This window comes from Cotesia glomerata, linkage group LG7, assembly GCF_020080835.1.
Source record: "Cotesia glomerata isolate CgM1 linkage group LG7, MPM_Cglom_v2.3, whole genome shotgun sequence".
Lineage (NCBI taxonomy): Eukaryota > Metazoa > Arthropoda > Insecta > Hymenoptera > Braconidae > Cotesia > Cotesia glomerata.
Genome location: NC_058164.1, coordinates 2,873,736 through 2,893,075, shown reverse-complemented (window position 1 = coordinate 2,893,075; position 19,340 = coordinate 2,873,736). Strand labels below are relative to the sequence as shown.

Sequence of the window (19,340 nt, the reverse complement as noted above, 5' to 3'; positions counted from 1 at the left end):
TAGTTACTATCGAAACTAGTAAAAAATATTTAAAAAATTAAGAATCTGCGTTAGCGTGGATGCATTTCTGAATTAACTAAAAGCAGTTGTAGCGCAGTGTAGTGCCCAAAAAATCGGGATTAAATTCGGATTGAATTTATATTTAAATTTTTATTTGTCTAAAACTCATTTTCAACGTCAAATTTTTCAAAAAAAATTTGAAATTTCCAAAAAAATCAAAATTTTCAATAAAATTAAAAAAAAAAAAATTTTAATCTTACAAAAAATTTTTAAAAAACATAATTTTCACAAATTATGTCATTCAAAGTAATCAACAACAGCTCTAATATTTGGAAATTTTCATAATATGTGGATTTAAACGATTATGTTATTACTTGTTTTAATATTTTAAAGAAAAAAATGTACATAGAGGAACCTGGGGCACGACGGCCCCCAATCAAAAATTAGGTAAAAATTTTTTTTTTTAATTTTCCTCAAGTTACGACCTCTGTTATGTTTTCATGATATTTTAGGCCAATATGTGATATGTGGGGCATAATTGACCACTCGAAAAAAAAATTGTAACGAAAAAAAATTTTTGTTTTTTTTTAAATTGTGGTAAAATGATTCAGAAAAAATTTAATTCAACTGAAAAATTTTACAAAAAATTGAGTTATACAGGAGAGAATGGTACACGACAGTCCCTGGCATAACGGCCCCTCTCATAAATTAGGTAAAAATTTTTTTTTCCATTTTCCGTCAAGTTATGACCTTTATGATGTTTTTATCATATTTCGGGCCAGTCTGTGATACGTGGGGCATAATGGATCACTCGAAAAAAATGACAAATTTAAAGAATTCATTATTTTAGGCTTTTTCAGGTCAATGAATCAGAATGAATTTAACTAAACTGAAAAATTTAATGAAAAGTTGAATTATATAGCTTATAAAAAGTTAAAAACACAAATTTTTGAAATTAAAATAGTAATAATTATATTATTAATAATTGATCACGGTATCCTCTGCACCAGACAGAAACCTAATCTCAAAAATTTATTTGAATTCCTCCAAGGATGTCTTACTTTACGCAATTCATATTTCTAATTTTGACTTGATAAAAATATAAAAAAAAAACGGTCTGGTTCAAGATATTACGTATTTTAAAAGCTCAACCTGAAAACTCAACCTGTGATTTCAATCAATGTAAACTAATGTAACCAATTCATTGTTAAATAACATCTATATTTTTTCTTGTACGTGGGTTTAAAACCTCGGAGTGCAATGAAAAAAAATTAATTATATTTTTAACTATTATCTATTTAAAACTAATTAACAGCTTAAATGAAATTTATAATAATTTTTTAAGACATTAATTAATTAACAAAAATTAAACTTTGAATAAAACACGAAATATAAATGTTCGATGATTAGGAAATCACATCGAGATATTTTAATGAATATACGATTATTCGTAATGATCACATCAGACATATTCGTCAGAATAATCTTCATAAGACCATTTATTAGAATTTTTACATTGAATCCATGACTCTGAGGACTCTGAGGAAAGTCCATAGCAATAAAGACAATGGCAATCATCATTTTTATATTTTAAATGTTTTTTTTTTTTTCAAATTTTTTGATTTTGATTTTGTTTTATAATATATTAGGAAATATATAAGGAATTAATATTTTTGTATAGTATAATTAATTTTTCTCCGTGTAAGAAACTGGCACAGAACTGCAGAGCGCGTATGCGATCAATGTTAAATACCCAATTTTCAATTGAATTTAAATTTAATTGACTTTAAATTTTTAGGGTAATTGTGTCATGTCTTTAATAAGTATACAAAAATTTAGAATTTTCTGATGGTATGCCTTAATCAAAACAACTACCTTAATCAATAAAAAGAAAAAATTGAAAGCAAATTGAATTGCCAAGTGATTAAAAAAAAATTAATAATAAAACGAATTACCGTGACTAGAGGGAGATGCAGTAACAGACGAAGTTTTAGGACCTTCACCAACAGAAGTAACAGCAGCAACATGAAAAGAGTACTGCGTCCTCTTCTGTAGATTTTCAGCTTTGTAACTAGTCTTGTGAGCCTTAGAGATGTGTTTATACCACTTTCCATCAGTGTCTTCACTCTTAATATAAACATAGTACGTAGTGATAACACCATTAGCTTTCAGAGGCGGCAACCACGAAACTATTATCGATTCATTCGAATTAGCGACAGCTTTAATTCCAGCAGGTACTTCCGGCAAGTCTTCCTTCGTTTTACAGTAAATTGGAGCTGAGGGTATTCCGTCACCCGGTCGGGTCATCGCCGCGACTTGGATTGAGTAGTTCGTATATTTTTCCAAGTTGTTCAACACAATCGTCAAGGCAGAGGTTATTTTGGTGTCGTATTTGGTCGTCTCAGTAAGCGCGTCCATGCTCTCCCAGTTAACTTTGAAACCGCGGAGGACTCCGTTCAAGCTTGTATCCGGTGGTGCTTCCCAAGATACTTGGAGAGATTGGGCAGATAGTGCGGTACACCGAATATCTTGAGGCGGACTACTTGGCACTGATAATTCAAATTTGAATAAAGATTTATCAATGATTTTTACGAAAAGAAGAAATATTTTTCCTAAATAAATAAATTTATAATTAAAATTGTAAATTACCGTCTTCGAGGGTTGTCGCGACCACTTCAGACGTCATTGGTCCCGGGCCTAACGCGTTGTATGCTTGGACAATCACACTATAGCGCGTGAATTTTCGTAAATTGGTCAATTGACATTGGCGACCGGGAATGGCAGTTCGAGCAAGTCCCAAAGTTGCGCTCGCTGATATCGGCCGTCCTTCTACAGTTTTGTAAGTGTACTGTTCAGCAGACAGCCTACTTGAGAATTTTTTTTTGTTAATTAATAAAATAATTAATAACAATTACTATTATTATTGTTATTCCTCAGTGAGGTATAGGTATAATTATAATGGAGGGTTTAATATATAAATGTTAAAGTTTACGAGTTAGGTAAAGTTTAAAGCACCTATTAATTTAAAAATCTTTTTGTTCTATCGAGTTAATGGATGTTTGTGCCAGTTCATAATAGTCGGAATGAGGATACTCGGGATTTAACTTTTGAGTAATTTCTACTTCCACCTATTATACCGGGGAATACTGTGTGATATAATTTAATTTTTTTTTACTGGAAAATTTTCTAATGTTTTTTTTTTTTTAAGCTTCTACGTATAATATGTGCTTAAATTGTCATACTGAAAACAGCAGATGTCAGACAAGTTTTTCATAACGAATTAATTAATAAAAAAATTTTTTTTTTAATTTTGCAATTTTAATTTATTTTTAATTTTACTTGTAGAATCTTTTGTTTAAATTTTTTGTATAAAAATTTAATTAAAAAAATTTTCTGATTTAAGTTAATTTTAGTATCATATTTAATTATAAAAATTAAATTTTTATACTATATTAAAATAACAAGTGTATAAAACACAAAAAAAAATTTTCTTCAATATGAAAATTTTAAAAAACTGTTATTTTTTTTTTTTTTTTTTTTTTTTACTCTATTGATAAAAAAATTAATCTGATTCAAAACAATTTTTTAATTCAAGAATTTTCTTTATCATTTTATAAATAAATATATATAAATTAAAGTTAAACTGAGAAAAAAAAACTATTATTATTAAGATAATTTTTTTCAAACAAGAATTTACACTGTAAAACATTTGCGGAGTGAAAGATTTTTAAGTGATTTAATTTCTTCGTATTATAAAAAAAAAATTTTATTTATATGATTAATAAAAAAAAAATTTGCGGAGTAAATTTTTTATTAAAAAAATAATTATTGTTCGTTTGAAAATTACAAAATGTATATTTAAACATTTTCTAAATTTAATGAAAACTTTTAATAAAATTTTTAAATTTAAGAAATAATTATAATTAGATTAAATATATAATAATTAGATTATTTTTTAGATTAAATAATGTTTGCTCCAATTTATATTTTACTGTAATATAAAAATGTAATTAATTTACTATATAAATAAATTCTTCCAAAGAATTGAATTTTACACATTCAAAGAAAAATACAAAAAACCTAACAATCGCTAAATGTTAATAAATTGCTTCAATAAATTTAACTCAAAGAAAAGTATTCCGTAAATATTAACGGTCCACAACGTAGCCTTTTAACAATATCAGTGACCCGTTCTCAAAATATTGCAAAACAAATGTAATTGATAAAGTTAAATTGTGTTAGCAACTGACGAATTCAAAGTCAATCGAAGTTTTATAATGACCTGGAGTAAATACAATACAATGAACAATGAAGCAACAATTATTAAAACAAAGACCTGTGTTCCTTGAAGCCAACGTGGTACCCGAGAATTTCTCCGTTCCATAAGTCTTGATCGGGTGGATCCCAACTGACTTTAAAGTCTGTCGAACTAATTGGTTCGACTTTGAGGTTCCGAGGAGGTCCTCCAGGCTTCTCACCGTCTGTTGTTACTTCGAGGATCTGAGTATAACAGTTCAATTAATTGGTTAGCTAAATGTATTTGTTTCGTGCTAAAATTTCCTTTGAGACGTAGAGGAGTAGAATGATTAGTGGGAATAGAAACAAATAAGGAAAGTGCGGACAAATGACGGACATTAAGGAGGTTCGAGCGAATCTAATGTAAAAAATAATTTCCAACTTTGAGCTTTGAAATTAAGTATACGTATAAATAAATACGTCATTTATTTAATCCTAAAATTTAAAAAAGATTCACCGTTTAGTTACTTAGATATCAAATTTTAAAAATCACATATTTTATCTCCTTATACACGGGCTCTTATGCCGGACAAACTTTGGTCGAGACTTTAATTATTTATTTCAATATTAACCTCCCAACTTTAACGGATAAAAAACTATACACAAGAAACTTGGATTATTGCAAAATATAAAAACAATTTAATAATAATATATTACCGATATAATTTTTGAAATATTTAAAGTTAAAGTTTATTAATTAAAGTTTTTTCATGCCTACTAGTCAAGTGACTAGTGAACCTTATTCAAGCCAAGCGATGGACATTCCATCTGCACTATTGGTCGAGAGACATTCTCTCTTTGCATTAGTTCTATGGGGTCCATCGAACTTGAATACTAGTAAAGCTGGAAGTTTTGTGGTATCTGTTCGAGTTGTAAAGATGTTAAACAAATGAAAGAAAATGAAAGAAACTACATGAGAGCAAAGATAAACTTTGAAAAAATAAATGGGGTAGGTTACCAAGCCAGGAATCGAACCTGGATCTCCCTGATAACATGTCGGGAGCTCTACCAGTTAAGCTACCAGGCCCCTTCCACCATCCACCTTTCTCAGTTTATATATACATAATGGGTCATGAAGAAAAAAAATAATTGTTAATTTATAATAGCGCCTCAATAATTACTACAATATCATCGTAGTACGTAGTTTGGATGGGGAGACTAAAAAGAAGAAAAAAGTAAGTAAAGTATCGAGAGTATAAGGATGGACTGAGAAAGGTGGATGGTGGAAGGGGCCCGGTAGCTTAACTGGTAGAGCTCCTGACATGTTATCAGGGAGATCCAGGTTCGATTCCTGGCTTGGTAACCTACCCCATTTATTTTTTCAAAGTTTATCTTTGCTCTCATGTAGTTTCTTTCATTTTCTTTCATTTGTTTAACATCTTTACAACTCGAACAGATACCACAAAACTTCCAGCTTTACTAGTATTCAAGTTCGATGGACCCCATAGAACTAATGCAAAGAGAGAATGTCTCTCGACCAATAGTGCAGATGGAATGTCCATCGCTTGGCTTGAATAAGGTTCACTAGTCACTTGACCAGTAGGCATGAAAAAATTTTAAGTTAAATTTTATATTTGTAACTCGTTTATCGTCAGCTATTTATTCGAATAAAGATTTGACAACATCGCGTCAACAGTTGAGAAAAAAGAAAAGGATAGAAATATAGTTACAGAGAGAGAAATTTTTAACTCACACACTCATCCACGTCTCTGTAATGCCAAATTTGTTTATTTATTCCGGCAAGTAATAAATACGAAAGTCATTTTATTACTTTACTTTATTAAATGAGTAAAAATCATCAATTATTAAATTGTTTAAATTATTTTTAATTAAAATAAAGAATTTTGACGAATATTGGGAAGACTAAAATTAAAAAAAAAATTTAATATTATTTTGACCCATTAGTTGCGCTCGAACTTTCTTAAAGCCGTAAATAGAAAACTCTAATATGAAAGATAATATTTTTTATTATCAAAGTAAAGTGCTAATACGGCTTTTATTTGTTCGAAACTATTACACATAGATAAGAATCAATAAAGTTGGTAGTACTATACAGAATATAGAATATAGGTTGTTCGGGAGAGGCTTAAAAACAAATTTATGGGGTCTAGGTTCATATACCTACATCGCTCGCTTGACTACGACCCAATTCGTTCTCAGCAAATACCCGAAACTGATAGCTAGTAGCAGGACGCAAACCATTCACATGCCCGTATGTTTGCGTTCCAGAAACTGTCGCGTGGAACGTATGGTCGTGCCAAATTTCTGTGAGAAAAAATAAACAAAATAAAATAGTGGTAACAAATTAGTGTATTATTTTATTTATCACTTTCTGTTTATATATATATATATATATATATATATATATATATATATATATATATATATATATATATATATATATATATATATATATATATATATTTAAATTCTTTACCTGAATCTGTTTTATATTCAATAATGTACTGAGTAATTGGACTATTCCCATCCTGACTGCTAGTCCACCCTAATTTAATATGGCGACTTCCCTTTTCTAGGACGTGGATATTTCGAGGGAAATCCGGAGGTTCTGTCAAATTGGTCAAGTTGATTAATTAATTAATAGGGTAGACGAAGGATAATAAGATTTACAGTTTGTAAAAAATTTTTTCTCATAGGGTGAAATGGTTGATCAGTTAAAAATAAATTACTAAGACTAGATTGGCTAATTTTAACGATTGGAAAATTGTTAAGTTAATTTATAAATAAAAGAAATTTTTTTTAGTCAAATGAGAATTCATAACTAACTAGCAACATTGCAGTCACTGTGTGACTGCCGTGACTTGTGAACTATAAATAAATAAAATGTTGCTTTATTAAATAATGATTTTTATTAAATTGCACTGTACTTTCTTAAATATTGACATTTTTAAAGATATAAACTCATCCCGATGTTACATTCATCAAGACCTTTCATTTGAGTACCCACATCAATTTTTCATATATTTTATATATTTATATATTTCACAACTACCATATATATAAAATATATCAAAAATGCGATGTGAGTACTCAAATGAAAGGTCTCGATGAGTGTAATATCAAGAGGAGCTTATATATTTAAAAATGTCAATAGTTCACAAGATACAATGTATTTTCTTAATTATTGGCATTTTTAAAGATATAAGCTCATTTCGATGTTACACTCATCAAGACCTTTCATTTGAGTACCCACATCGCATTTTTGATATATTTTATATATATGGTATTTGTGAAATATATAAATATATAAAATATATGAAAAATTGATGTGGGTACTTAAATGAAAGGTCTCGATGAATGTAACATCGGGATGAGTTTATATCTTTAAAAATGTCAATAGTTCACGAGATACAAGGTTATTTCTTAATTATGTATCTAGAGATAGAAAATTTTCGAATGCCGCCTAAATACTTATCATCATAAAATGACTATTGGTGAAAATTATATGAAACCTTGAAAAGGTACAACTCCAGATCAAGATTTTTTCAATGATACCAAATTTAATCATAAAAACCCACTTTATTATATAAATACACTGGCCACAAAATTTTGCTTATTCTCTTAATAATATGGATTAAATTATCAATTTTTTTCATATAAGGATAAAAGTACCCCCTAGACAATATAAGTTTAGATAAATATGTAAAAAAATTAAATTCAACTGTATTATAAAAAAAATTAATTAAATTATTATATAAAAATAATATTTCTATAAAATTTGTCTACTACATTGAAAAATGACATTGAAATTTAAATGAACATAAATAAATTCTTTTATAACTGATAATTTATGTAACCAATAGAAATTAATATATACTGCATATGTAAATATATCCGTTTTGCTATCTCAGTTACATTACAATATCTAATCAGATAAAAAGGTAATTATATTCCACTTCATATTTAAATTATAAGATTATTTAAAATTATACATTTAGTAAATTTTTAACGACATGTGCATTGATATTTATTTATTTATATAGCAGCTGCAGTGAAATTAAATAAGTGTAGTAACATTTGTACTCTGAAATGGATCGCTGGGTCGGAAAGATCGCTATTGTCAGTGGAGTCAGTTCTGGAATCGGCGAGCTGCTCGCTAGAGAGTTAGTTTCTGCTGGTGTTGACGTTCTGGGACTCGCTCGCCGTGAAAACAAACTTCAAGAATTATCGAAGAGTTTAAAGAATACAAAAGGCGCTTTTCATTACTTAAAATGTGATGTGCGCAATGAGCAAGATATAGTTGACGCTTTCGCGTATGTAGAAAAAAATTTTGGCCGTCTCGATATTTTGATAAACAATGCCGCTGTTTTGATTGATAACTCTTTTGAGAGTGAGTATATTCATTGAATTTTTATTTTTTTCTCAATTAATATAAAAGAAATAAAATTTTTTAGATGGAAAAACGGAAGATTATCGTTCACTTTTAGAAACAAATGTTCTTGCGCCAGCTCTTTTCATCCGCGAAGCCTTAAAATTAATTCGCAAGCACAAAAATGATGCTTATATTGTCAACATCAACAGGTAAATTTATCTCGAATAAAAACAATCGTTAGTTATTTACTAAAAAGATTTATTCTAGCATTTGTGGTCTGAATGCAACGGTAGTAGATTTGCCGATGGGTTTGTACCCAGCAAGTAAATTTGCTATGACTGCAATGAATGAGACATTGAAAAAAGAAATTAAAGATAACAATGATAAAATTCGTGTAACTGTAAGTCATTTTATTTATTTTTTCTTTTATTTTATCATCATTATTAATTAATTTAATTTTTTTTCCATTCTAAGGCAATTCATCCTGGAGTAACAGGTACGGAACTCTTTTTTTCATCAGAGCTTCACCGTAATATATATAATATCACGCCTTGTTTGAAGCCTAAGAACGTGGTTGATTGTATAATGTTCGCTTTATCAGCTCCACCTCATGTCCAAGTATGAATTTCAATTTGAATAATTACTAAATCATTAATTATTTTTTTTTTTAGAACATATTTTTTTATTTTTTAGATTGACGAGCTTGTTGTCACTGGAGTTGCAACCAAAAAGTAAAATTAATAAAAATTCATCAGTAATAAAAAATAAAATTCTTTTCTTTATTCACGGCCGAAAGCACGTACTTGCTACTTCTGTTGGGAATCAGAAAGACCGACATTTATGCTTTGGTAGGGGCGCGCATGCGTGCTGCTCTAGTGCGCTGGAAGAAACTAGTTGTGCACTGAATTGATGTACGAGGCAGCGAAAAAAAAGTATTCACCAGAGCTGACGCGGTTTATTGTGCACTCAGGCCTAACCTTAAAATTGCTTTTGTGGGTTCTTATGTCGTTGTGTGTTGAAATTTATAATCTAAAAAATTATATCGAGTGAAAAATAATAAAAATTTTTAAAAATGAATGCGTTATCATCATCAAAAGGAAATTTTAAGGAATTTCGATACGGAAGCTAATCTAATTATAAGAACAGATACGTTACCTAAAAAGTCTGCAGATAAATATTTACACAGAAAGAAAGGTTCACTTGAACCAAGAAAATATTTTTCTTCCCAATTATTTTCTTGACACAAGAAATTTCACTTATTCCAACAAAATTAATTCCTTTGCTTCAAGAAATACGTGTCTTGATCCAAGACAATTTATTTAAATCAAGAAAATTTTCTTGTTTTCAGAAAATTTCTCTCGTGTTCCAAAAAATTAAGTTCTTGACAGAAGTAAATTTTCTTGTCTTGAGAAAATTTTTCTTTTGCTCCAAAAAATTAAATATCTTAATAATAAATTTTCATTAATATTTTTATTGACGAACATGTCAAATGGGAAGATCAAATAATATTGAATCATTTTTTTTCATTCATTATTAATAATTTTTATAATTCTTATAGTTCACGTACTGGTAATAGTTGTGATGAAAAAGAAAATATGCAATAATTAATTAAAAATAGTTGACAAATTACTCGAAATAATTAAAATTCTGATAAAATTAATGATTTTAATGTATTTGAGTAATCAAAAATTAATAAAAATAAGACTATTCAATTGAATTAATTTAATTTTAAAAAGTTACTATTATTTTTGTCTATTTAGATGAAGTCGATGCCTGCCCCCGACCAGCCGCACTCGCTTCGCTCGTGCCGCAAATGTCGGGCGGGCATCGACAACATACTAAGAACATTTAACTGTAACGTTAATTGATTTGTAAGTCAGCGTACTTTCGGCCGAAAATAAAGAAAAATAGTATACACCACACGGGCAGAAAGTTTGAGAGCCCTGAACTGCGCGCCATGATGCCCTCGGCTTCGCCTCGGGCATCATGGCGCACAGTGCAGGAACCTCAAACTTTCTGCCCTTGTAGTGTAATAAACTATTTAAAAATTTTAATATAGAATTTTTGATCTACTTACACAAAAAAATTTATTTGAATCTATGTTTTTTACGTCCAATACGTTAAACTGACGTTTTAAACGTTCAAAACGTTGAGTTTATGATTTGAACGCTTGTTACGTTGAATCTACGACTTAAATTTCGACTCGGGAATAAAAAAGAACATTGAGTTCTTTAGAAGAAAATATTTTTAAACTAATCAACAATTTCGCAATTAACCCACACAGCGATTGATCCAACCCTTGAAGCAATTATACCTATTGTGCTTGCACATACCTTGTATATAGAGATGCATGGTCATTTCATCGCCACCGTAAGCATTGGAAGCTGTGCAGAAATATCTCCCGCTATCCTCCCTGGACGTACTAATGAGCTCGAGGATACTAACAGCACCATCTGTGGTGTTCATTTCCTTGACCATATACCTATAATCGGATACCGCCGGTTCCAGTTGTGAGCCAGCCCGCCTCCACACAATGTTCAGGGGATGATCACCCTTGGCTTCACATCGCAGAGAAGCTCTTGAGCCCAGTCGAGCTGTTTGATTGCGGTGCTTCTCCACAATACGGGCGGGCGCTGCACAGATAATTATCCAGTCGTCAATCAAATTACGGTTTCGTCTTACCTACCTTTAGTTTACAGTTTTCAACTAAACTGGATTACACAATTAATTACTCAATCAATTAATTAATTAATTAATGATCTCACCGTTAACGGTTAAATAAACGACTTTGCTGAGGCCAGCACCAATTCCATTAACAGCTTCACAGAGATAATAGCCCTCGTGATCCTCTTGAACTCGGCCAAAGACCAGTGATCCGTTCGAATGAATTCTCAATTCTTGTGCATGTTCGTGACTAGCAATGTCATGATAACTGCCAGGTCTAGTTCCTGTACCACGACGCCATGTGACAGAAGGCGGAGGAAACCCATCGGCATGACAATGAAGCATCAGTTTGGACATGCCCTCTGGTGCGTGAACATCCTGCGGCTCCATTACCCACCGAGGAGGCACTGGGGTTCGCATTAATGCCATAACAAACTTTTGTTGTAGTATTGTGTAGTTTATAAATACAAATTAATTTATGCATGGTATTATATGAAAGACTATAAAGCACGAGCAACTTAAAGTACATCTGCGGTTTTAACTTACTCCATCTGTTTAATATGCGTTGTATACATTTTTTATATAATATACATGCAGCTGTAATCTTATCTTTGGTTGATGTATATTATTATTATTATTATTTTTAGATTTATTAGTCTCTGTTGTATATTATGAGAGCGTAAAGAACTGAGAAACTATGCCAAAGGAATTTAACGTTTCAGTTTCTCAAAGTATTTTAAATATTTTCGGTAACTAGTTTCAATCGCAGAAGTTCTTAAAGGCTCGCGCTATTTGAGTGCTTTTACAAGCCAAGGCTTTATTTTTACTGACAGCCCTTTGAGTTACGAATTTTTTTTAACTTTTTAGTTTTTTGAAGAATTATTTATGTATTTTTTCATGGGAAAATATTTAATAATATTATCCGAGAAGAAATATAGAGATTAGTTCTTTAAATTAATTTAAACTACACTGAGAAAAAAAAATACTTTTGCTCAATTAACAATTTCTTGGCTCAAAAAACTCGCTGACGATCAAATATTCTATTATTATTAATTATTAATTTCTGAATAGAAGAACATCAATATTTATCTTTGGATAATAGATAAACAAAAAAATAGCTTTATTTGAATTAAGTAAAAATTATTTCAATCAATTTAACAATTTCTTGAGCTAAGAATATATATTCTTGAAAATTTTCAAGAGCATAAATTCTTGTATCAAGAAAATTTTCTTAATGAAGGTATTTTTTTTTCTCAATGTAGCAACCTAGCAGTCACTATGTGACTTCTGTGACTAGTGGACTATTAATAAATAAAATTTTGCTTTATTAAATAATGACTTTTGTTAAATTGCACTGTACTTTTGTAACTATTGGAGTTTTTAAAGATATAAGCTCATTTCGATGTTACACTCATTGAGACCTTTCATTTGAGTACCCACAAGACATTTTTTATTTATTTTATATAAATGGTATTTGTGAAATATATAAATATATAAAATATATGAAAAATTGATGTAGGTACTCAAATGAAAGGTCTCGATGAGTGTAATGTCGAGAGGAGCTTGTATCTTTAAAAATGTCGATAATTGGCAAGGTACAATATAAATTCTTAATTATTGACATTTATAAAGATATAAGCTCATTTCGATGTTACACTCATCGAGACCTTTCATTTGAGTACCCACATGGCATTTTTTATATATTTTATAAATATGGTATTTGTAAAATATATAAATATATAAAATATTTGAAAAATTGATGTAGGTACTCAAATAAAAGGTCTCGATGAGTGTAATGTCGAGAGGAGCTTGTATCTTTAAAAATGTCGATAATTGGCAAGGTACAATGTAAATTCTTAATTATTGACATTTATAAAGATATAAGCTCATTTCGATGTTACACTCATCAAGAGCTTTCATTTGAGTACCCACATGACATTTTTTATATATTTTATATATATGGTATTTGAGAAAGATATTAATATATAAAATATATGAAAAATTGATGTGGGTACTCAAATAAAAGGTCTTGATGAGTGTAATGTCGGGGTGAGCTTATATCTTTAAAAATGTCAATGGTTCACAAGATACAAGGTCATTTCTTAACTATGTATTTAGAGATAGAGCATTTTCGAATGCAGCTTAAATACTTATTATCATCATATGACTATCCTAGACACAAAATTTTTCTTATTCTCTTAATAATATAGATTAAAATTATACTATTTATTTTAAAAAAAATTCGTTCTTTATTTTCTGGAATTTAAACATTTAGAAAAATTCTTGACGATGATTAAAGAAATATTTTTGATTTTTAATAATTAGATAAAATTTTTATATAATTTTAATTGTAAAAAATTGTTTCATTGAAAATTTTATTAATAATCAATAAATAAAATTATTCCGTTTTTTTGCTAAATTTTTAACTACTTATGTTTTTTATTACATGTGAATTTTAAACTCTCAGGGCTGACAGCATTATTTTTATACTACTGAAAAAATATAATAACATGGGCATCGATTTCTAAGGTGCATTTGAGCAGAATAAAAAAAAATAAAAGGTGAATGTGATGAATAAATATTGAAAAAACTTACCCAAGGGTGCGGAAATATTATCAAGGAAATAAAAAAAGTGCGAGGTGAATTCAAACGAAAATAAAAATTATTTACAAAATAAAATAATAAGTGAGACTTGAAAGATACATGTGTAAGAGTGCATAATAAATTGTAAATTATAATAAATATGTAAGTGCAGTAATATATATGTGCGTGTAATTATTTTAATATATATAGATATAAGTGCTTAAGTAATTGTGCGCAATAGTATACAAGTGCATAATTGCGTTTTGCTTGACAACGATCGAGTGTGCCGCTCATGTGCTCTGCAAAATTATTTTCCACTGTGCTTAATTACAACAACGATAATAATAGTAATAATAATTGAAATAATAATAATAAATTGCGATGTGCGTTGGCATTTAAATTGACCGCTGAGTGCTGTAGCGCTACAACTTTTGCTTTTATTTAGATTATTCATTTTTTTTTTTTTATAATTCCAACAATACTATTCAATTATATTGTCCAATCAATTTAATGACTGGGGACTTTGTTTATTATTATATTTCAATTTATTTTCTTGCAAAATTGGTAATTATTTAGATGTGAAACCGTTCTTTGACGATAAAAATTGAAAAAATTAACGAAAATTTTTAAATTTTGAAGTTAAAAAAATACATACTTGACTTGTTTTTTATCAAAATTTTTGGTAATTATTTACAAGTGGGGTCTACTATTTTCATTTTCATTTTTTTGGACAAAATTTTTTTTTTTTAATTTGATATATTTTTTTTTTAAATACATAAAAAAATAAACAATTAAAAAAAAAAAAAAGTTGATTACCACAATTTTAACAAATTTTCAAAAAAATTTATAAATTAAAAAAAAAATTGTGATATTCAACTTTTTTTTAAAAATTGTTCGTTTTTTTATGTTCTTTTCAAAAAAAAAATACATCAGAAAACATCAAAAAAAGATAAAATAGAAATTTTATCCAAAAACATAAGTCAAAATTTTTTCCAACTTTTATTTATTTATTTATTTATTTATTTTAAATAGAATAAACGCCGATCGGCTATATACATATAAGGTTTTTACAAGATTGAATAATTAAATGATTAGATAGCATTATTTTTGTGCATGAACTAGAAAAAATATAAAGATAAGAAATTATTGCACAGATTAATAGACTAATGGAGTAGTAATAAGTTTTTTACATTAGATGTAAAGGAGGAACTTTTGAAGGCAAAAAAGCTATCGAGATATTAATTTTTTTTAATTTTCGATATCACCACCATAAATCCGCCGTAAAAACAAGCAGAATAAAAAAAATTAAAAAATGTTAATTTTCACCTACACGGAAAGAACAAGATGACACTAGATATCATCTCAGATTACACTCAGTGATATCTGTGGTGAAGAAAAATTTCAGATAGTAGCTATAAAAATCCAGATTGTACTGCGTGATATCTGGATTATACTCATTATTATCTGGATTATACTTATTGTAATCTGGATTATACTAGCTACTATCTGAAATTTTTTTTCACTTAGTATAATCTGGGATGATATCCAGTGTCATCTTGTTCTTTTCGTGTAGATATGGAACAAAAATGTTTGACCCCACTTGTAAATAGTTACCAAAAGAATTAATTTAAGCTCGTGTAAGTTCATGTTTTCGATTCGGGATACTATTAAATTTTGGAGCATGAAAAACTGTGCGAATTAAAAAAAATATCATGGTTTAACCATTTTTTGGTCATGTGATAATTATCACATGAATAATTATAATTAAAATTAAATTATAATTAAAAAAATTTTTTTTGTACTCTGTATCAAAAATAAATGAATAATATATAAAACAAATTTTTTTGACAAAATTGAAAAAATTTATCAATAACCTAACTTTTAAATTTTTATATCCAAAAAAATTGAGTCCCAAATCCAAGCAATTACCGTAAAACTAAATAATTCATAATTGCAGTTACTGAAAAAGTCTCCAGTCATTACATAAAAAAGTGCGAGCGTGATATTTCGTTATAACGGTGCATGATTCACAAAAGTATTGAGTTAATCTATTTATAAAAATAAATTTCATAAAAGTTGAGTCACTCGGTAAAATTTACTTTACCACGAACAACTAATTGGGCAGTAGATGCGACTTCGGCAACGGAGTTACGTGCAATGCAGGTATAATTGCCAGCATGAGCGGCAGTAACACGGTCGATTGAGATGGTACTGGAGTGAACATCCATGCTGGTAACACGTAACCCAGCAACGTTGTTCGGTAAGTTGTTTTTGTGTGTAACTGTGCTACTGGCGGACCCAAAATTCGAGGGGGATGAGGTTGCAATAGGTTCCCCGTCTTTCGACCATATTATCGTGAACGGCGGGTCGCCTTTCTCAATAACACACGCCACTTGCGCCCGTACACCCTCCGATAGGTCCTTGTTAAAGCTAAAAGGAGCTATGCTAGGAGGAACTGCAATTATAACAATTTATTCTTAGTCTCCTAATCAGACTTCTAATTTTTGCGATCATTTATTTTTATAAATTATGTATTATTATTATTATTATTATTATTATTATTATTATTATTATTACTATTATTATTATATTAATTCAACATCCTCCGTTATACCAATCTGGCTCCGACTATTTTCTTCGCTGTGTTGACTCTTGATGTTTATTTCCTTTTGCTGTCAAAATACTTCGTTATCCCGAATCACACGATTCACTTATCAGGATAAAAAAAACAGCTGGTAAAAAATTCACTCAAAGAGCGAAAAAATAGTCGGGTTAAGTTAAGTGGAGGAGAATTTTTTTAACCCACAGTAAAAGAGATGTCAAAAATGTTGAATTTACTCTTTGCAGAGCTTTTATTTTGGATTAATGTAAAATAATAGAAAAATGTGAGACATTTTACTTGATTCTACTCATCAGAAAAGATAAATTATCTTAAAGACTTTATTTTCTGAAATAATTAAAAGCTCTTGATTAAATTCAAGTTTACGTAGTAATTAGATAATTTATCTGACGTTTATCGGAGCAAAAATCTTATAATAGTTCAAGCTCCAGTTGAGTTAGTGTAATAGTTGACAATTGAATTTAATTTATAAATAGTGTCAGTAAGACTTTTATTAGCGAAAAGACAAATCATTTTTTTCTAAATTATAACATTAATTCCAAGTTGAAATTTCGAGCGTTCATTAAACTTATAGAAACTTTATATTGAATTATTTTGGACTTAAAAGAGTAAATAAGCTTAAAATAAACATATTAGAGCTTCTCAAGATTCAATTATAAATATTTAAAAGTCAATCATCTACCTGAAAAGTTAATTTTGTTTTTTTTTTTTCAAATTTTCATTTATATAATTTTTTAATTATCGTTACTTAATTAATTATTTATTAATTAATGAATAATTACTTTACTTTAAATTTAACTTCGTTCACTTTTGAGGAATATTCTGCTCTATACGCTCTAATTTTATTATGTTTTTTCGGGTACAATAAAAAAAAAAATAATGAATATTTTTTATCAACTGTTAAATGATATTTCAATGAATAGGTTGGCAAGATTCTAGTCCTAGTAATCTTAAAAAAAAAAAAAAATTCTTTGAAATTCTTAAAGAAGAAGGATATAGTTATCGTACTATGTAAGGAAACTTTGAAAAAAAATTTTCTCGCAAAATGGTGGTAGTGTGGAAGAAAATTTGTTTTTTTGTCATATTTTTTTAAACATTCAGAATTTTGTAACAATAGTAAAAAAATTTTAAATCGACAGTAAAATATAACCGCTAGCGTTCACGCTAGTGGTATGCAAAAAAACACTACGTAGTGCGATTTATGGAGAAGCTCTCTGCCAAATTTCAAGTCAGTTGGTGCATTATAATTTGAGATATCATGCCAAACGTATCAAAGAAAAAAAGAGTCTCGAGAAAAACGTATTGAAGTTTTTCTGCCGTCTAATATTTAATTCAATTTTCTCACTTGGCAGAAAAGTTCATTGAAGGTTTTACGTTTAAACCGGAGTAAATAAGTTCTTGGATGACTTAATAAGTTAATTTAAAAATTATATATCTATTCCAGTCCAAAAAAGTTCAATATAGGTTTTTTAAATTCATATCGGTTTAATTCACGCTTGAAATTATGACTTGGGTATTAAATACAGGGTAATCGGAAAAAATAGACCGGAAAAAATATCAAAGTTATGAAAAATTCATATTATTTCATTAAAATTATTATAAAATAAAAATTATAATAATAATAATTGTATCACACCCACAATTTTCCTGAAAAACAAACACCCCCAGAATGATCGCTTCATTTTTTATTACAAAAAAAAATATTATTATTATAATTTTTATTTTATAATAATTATAATGAAATAATATGAATTTTTCATAACTTTAATATTTTTTCCGGGATTCTAAATACACACACAGTAAAAAATTTTTCGTCATTGTGAAAAGTGTAAAAATTTTTGTGTAAAATATTACACTCTAGTGTGTAAAATTTCACATTCTCATATGTTGATTTAATACATTAGAATGTGAAATTAACATTAGTTTATGTGAAAACAGTCACTAACACAAATACTTGTATTAAATTTAACGAAAATTTTTTTACTGTATAATTGTAAGCGTTGTTGAAAAATTTTTTTTCTTTTTTTTTTCAAACAATTTAACCAAAGCTCACTTTTTATACCGATTTTTCACGTGTAAATACCCGTGTAAAAAAAATCGTCTTAAAATTGTCTTAAAGTTGTCGTTCGTTTAAGATCTTAAACGTGACACAAACTAAGACTATTTTAAGACTCTTTTAAGACGCCAAAAAAAAAATTCCGAGAGCAGATTTTTGAAAATTTTGTTCTCGAATTTGTTGAGAAAATTAATTTTTAGACATTTTTTAGACGATTTTACGACTTTCTAACCGCAATATTTTTGAGTAAGATGTTTTTAAATTGAATTTAAAATTGTTAAAAAATTATTATCTGACAATTTTAAGACTTTTTTAAGACGTTCCATTTTAATGTTCCGGGGTTCTGTCGCTGTTAGCTCATCTTAAAATAGTCTAAATTTTTTTTTAAGATTTTTTTAAGACTAATTTAAGATAATTTTAAAACAATTTAAAGACGCTCCATAATAATTTTCCGGAGCTGTCACTGTGATGTCATCTGAAAATAGCCTAAAAATTTTAAAATATTTTTTTTTAAGATTTTTTTAAGACTATTTAAAAATTATTTTAAGACTTAAATCTTAAAATAGTCTTAAAAAAATCTTAAAATCGTCTAGAAAAAATCTTAAAATAGTCTTAAAAAAATCAAAATAATTATTAAAAAATTTTTAGGCTATTTTAAGATGATATCACCGTGACAGCTCCAGAAAATTATTATGGAGCGTCTTTAAACTGTCTTAAAATTACCTTAAATTATTCTTAAAAAAATCTTAAAAAAAATTTAGACTATTTTAAGATGGGCTAACAGCGAC

General features: G+C 28.4%; 2 protein-coding genes across 6 annotated transcripts in view; one reads left to right on the top strand and one right to left on the bottom strand.

Annotated features, from left to right (window-relative positions):
- The window catches only part of LOC123269825 (Down syndrome cell adhesion molecule-like protein Dscam2), a 250,187-nt gene that overhangs the window by 26,470 nt on the left and 204,377 nt on the right, over positions 1-19,340 (bottom strand). For 4 of the 5 annotated variants that reach the window (XM_044735682.1, XM_044735686.1, XM_044735684.1 and 1 more), the window contains exons 11-18: positions 15,981-16,331; positions 11,395-11,700; positions 10,963-11,262; positions 6,734-6,865; positions 6,422-6,561; positions 4,337-4,500; positions 2,650-2,864; positions 1,956-2,549 (exon numbers count right to left, since the gene is read on the bottom strand). In XM_044735682.1, the coding sequence (XP_044591617.1) occupies positions 1,956-2,549; positions 2,650-2,864; positions 4,337-4,500; positions 6,422-6,561; positions 6,734-6,865; positions 10,963-11,262; positions 11,395-11,700; positions 15,981-16,331 (2,202 nt within the window). The remainder of the gene's footprint in view (positions 1-1,955; positions 2,550-2,649; positions 2,865-4,336; positions 4,501-6,421; positions 6,562-6,733; positions 6,866-10,962; positions 11,263-11,394; positions 11,701-15,980; positions 16,332-19,340) is intronic. The other variant, XM_044735685.1, reaches the window with a different exon arrangement.
- Positions 8,311-9,706, top strand: LOC123269829 (farnesol dehydrogenase-like). Its single transcript, XM_044735690.1, has 5 exons — positions 8,311-8,647; positions 8,712-8,838; positions 8,897-9,029; positions 9,104-9,247; positions 9,323-9,706. The coding sequence occupies exons 1-5, from the start codon at positions 8,347-8,349 to the stop codon at positions 9,362-9,364; spliced, it is 747 nt and encodes a 248-aa protein (XP_044591625.1). The 5' UTR covers positions 8,311-8,346; the 3' UTR covers positions 9,365-9,706.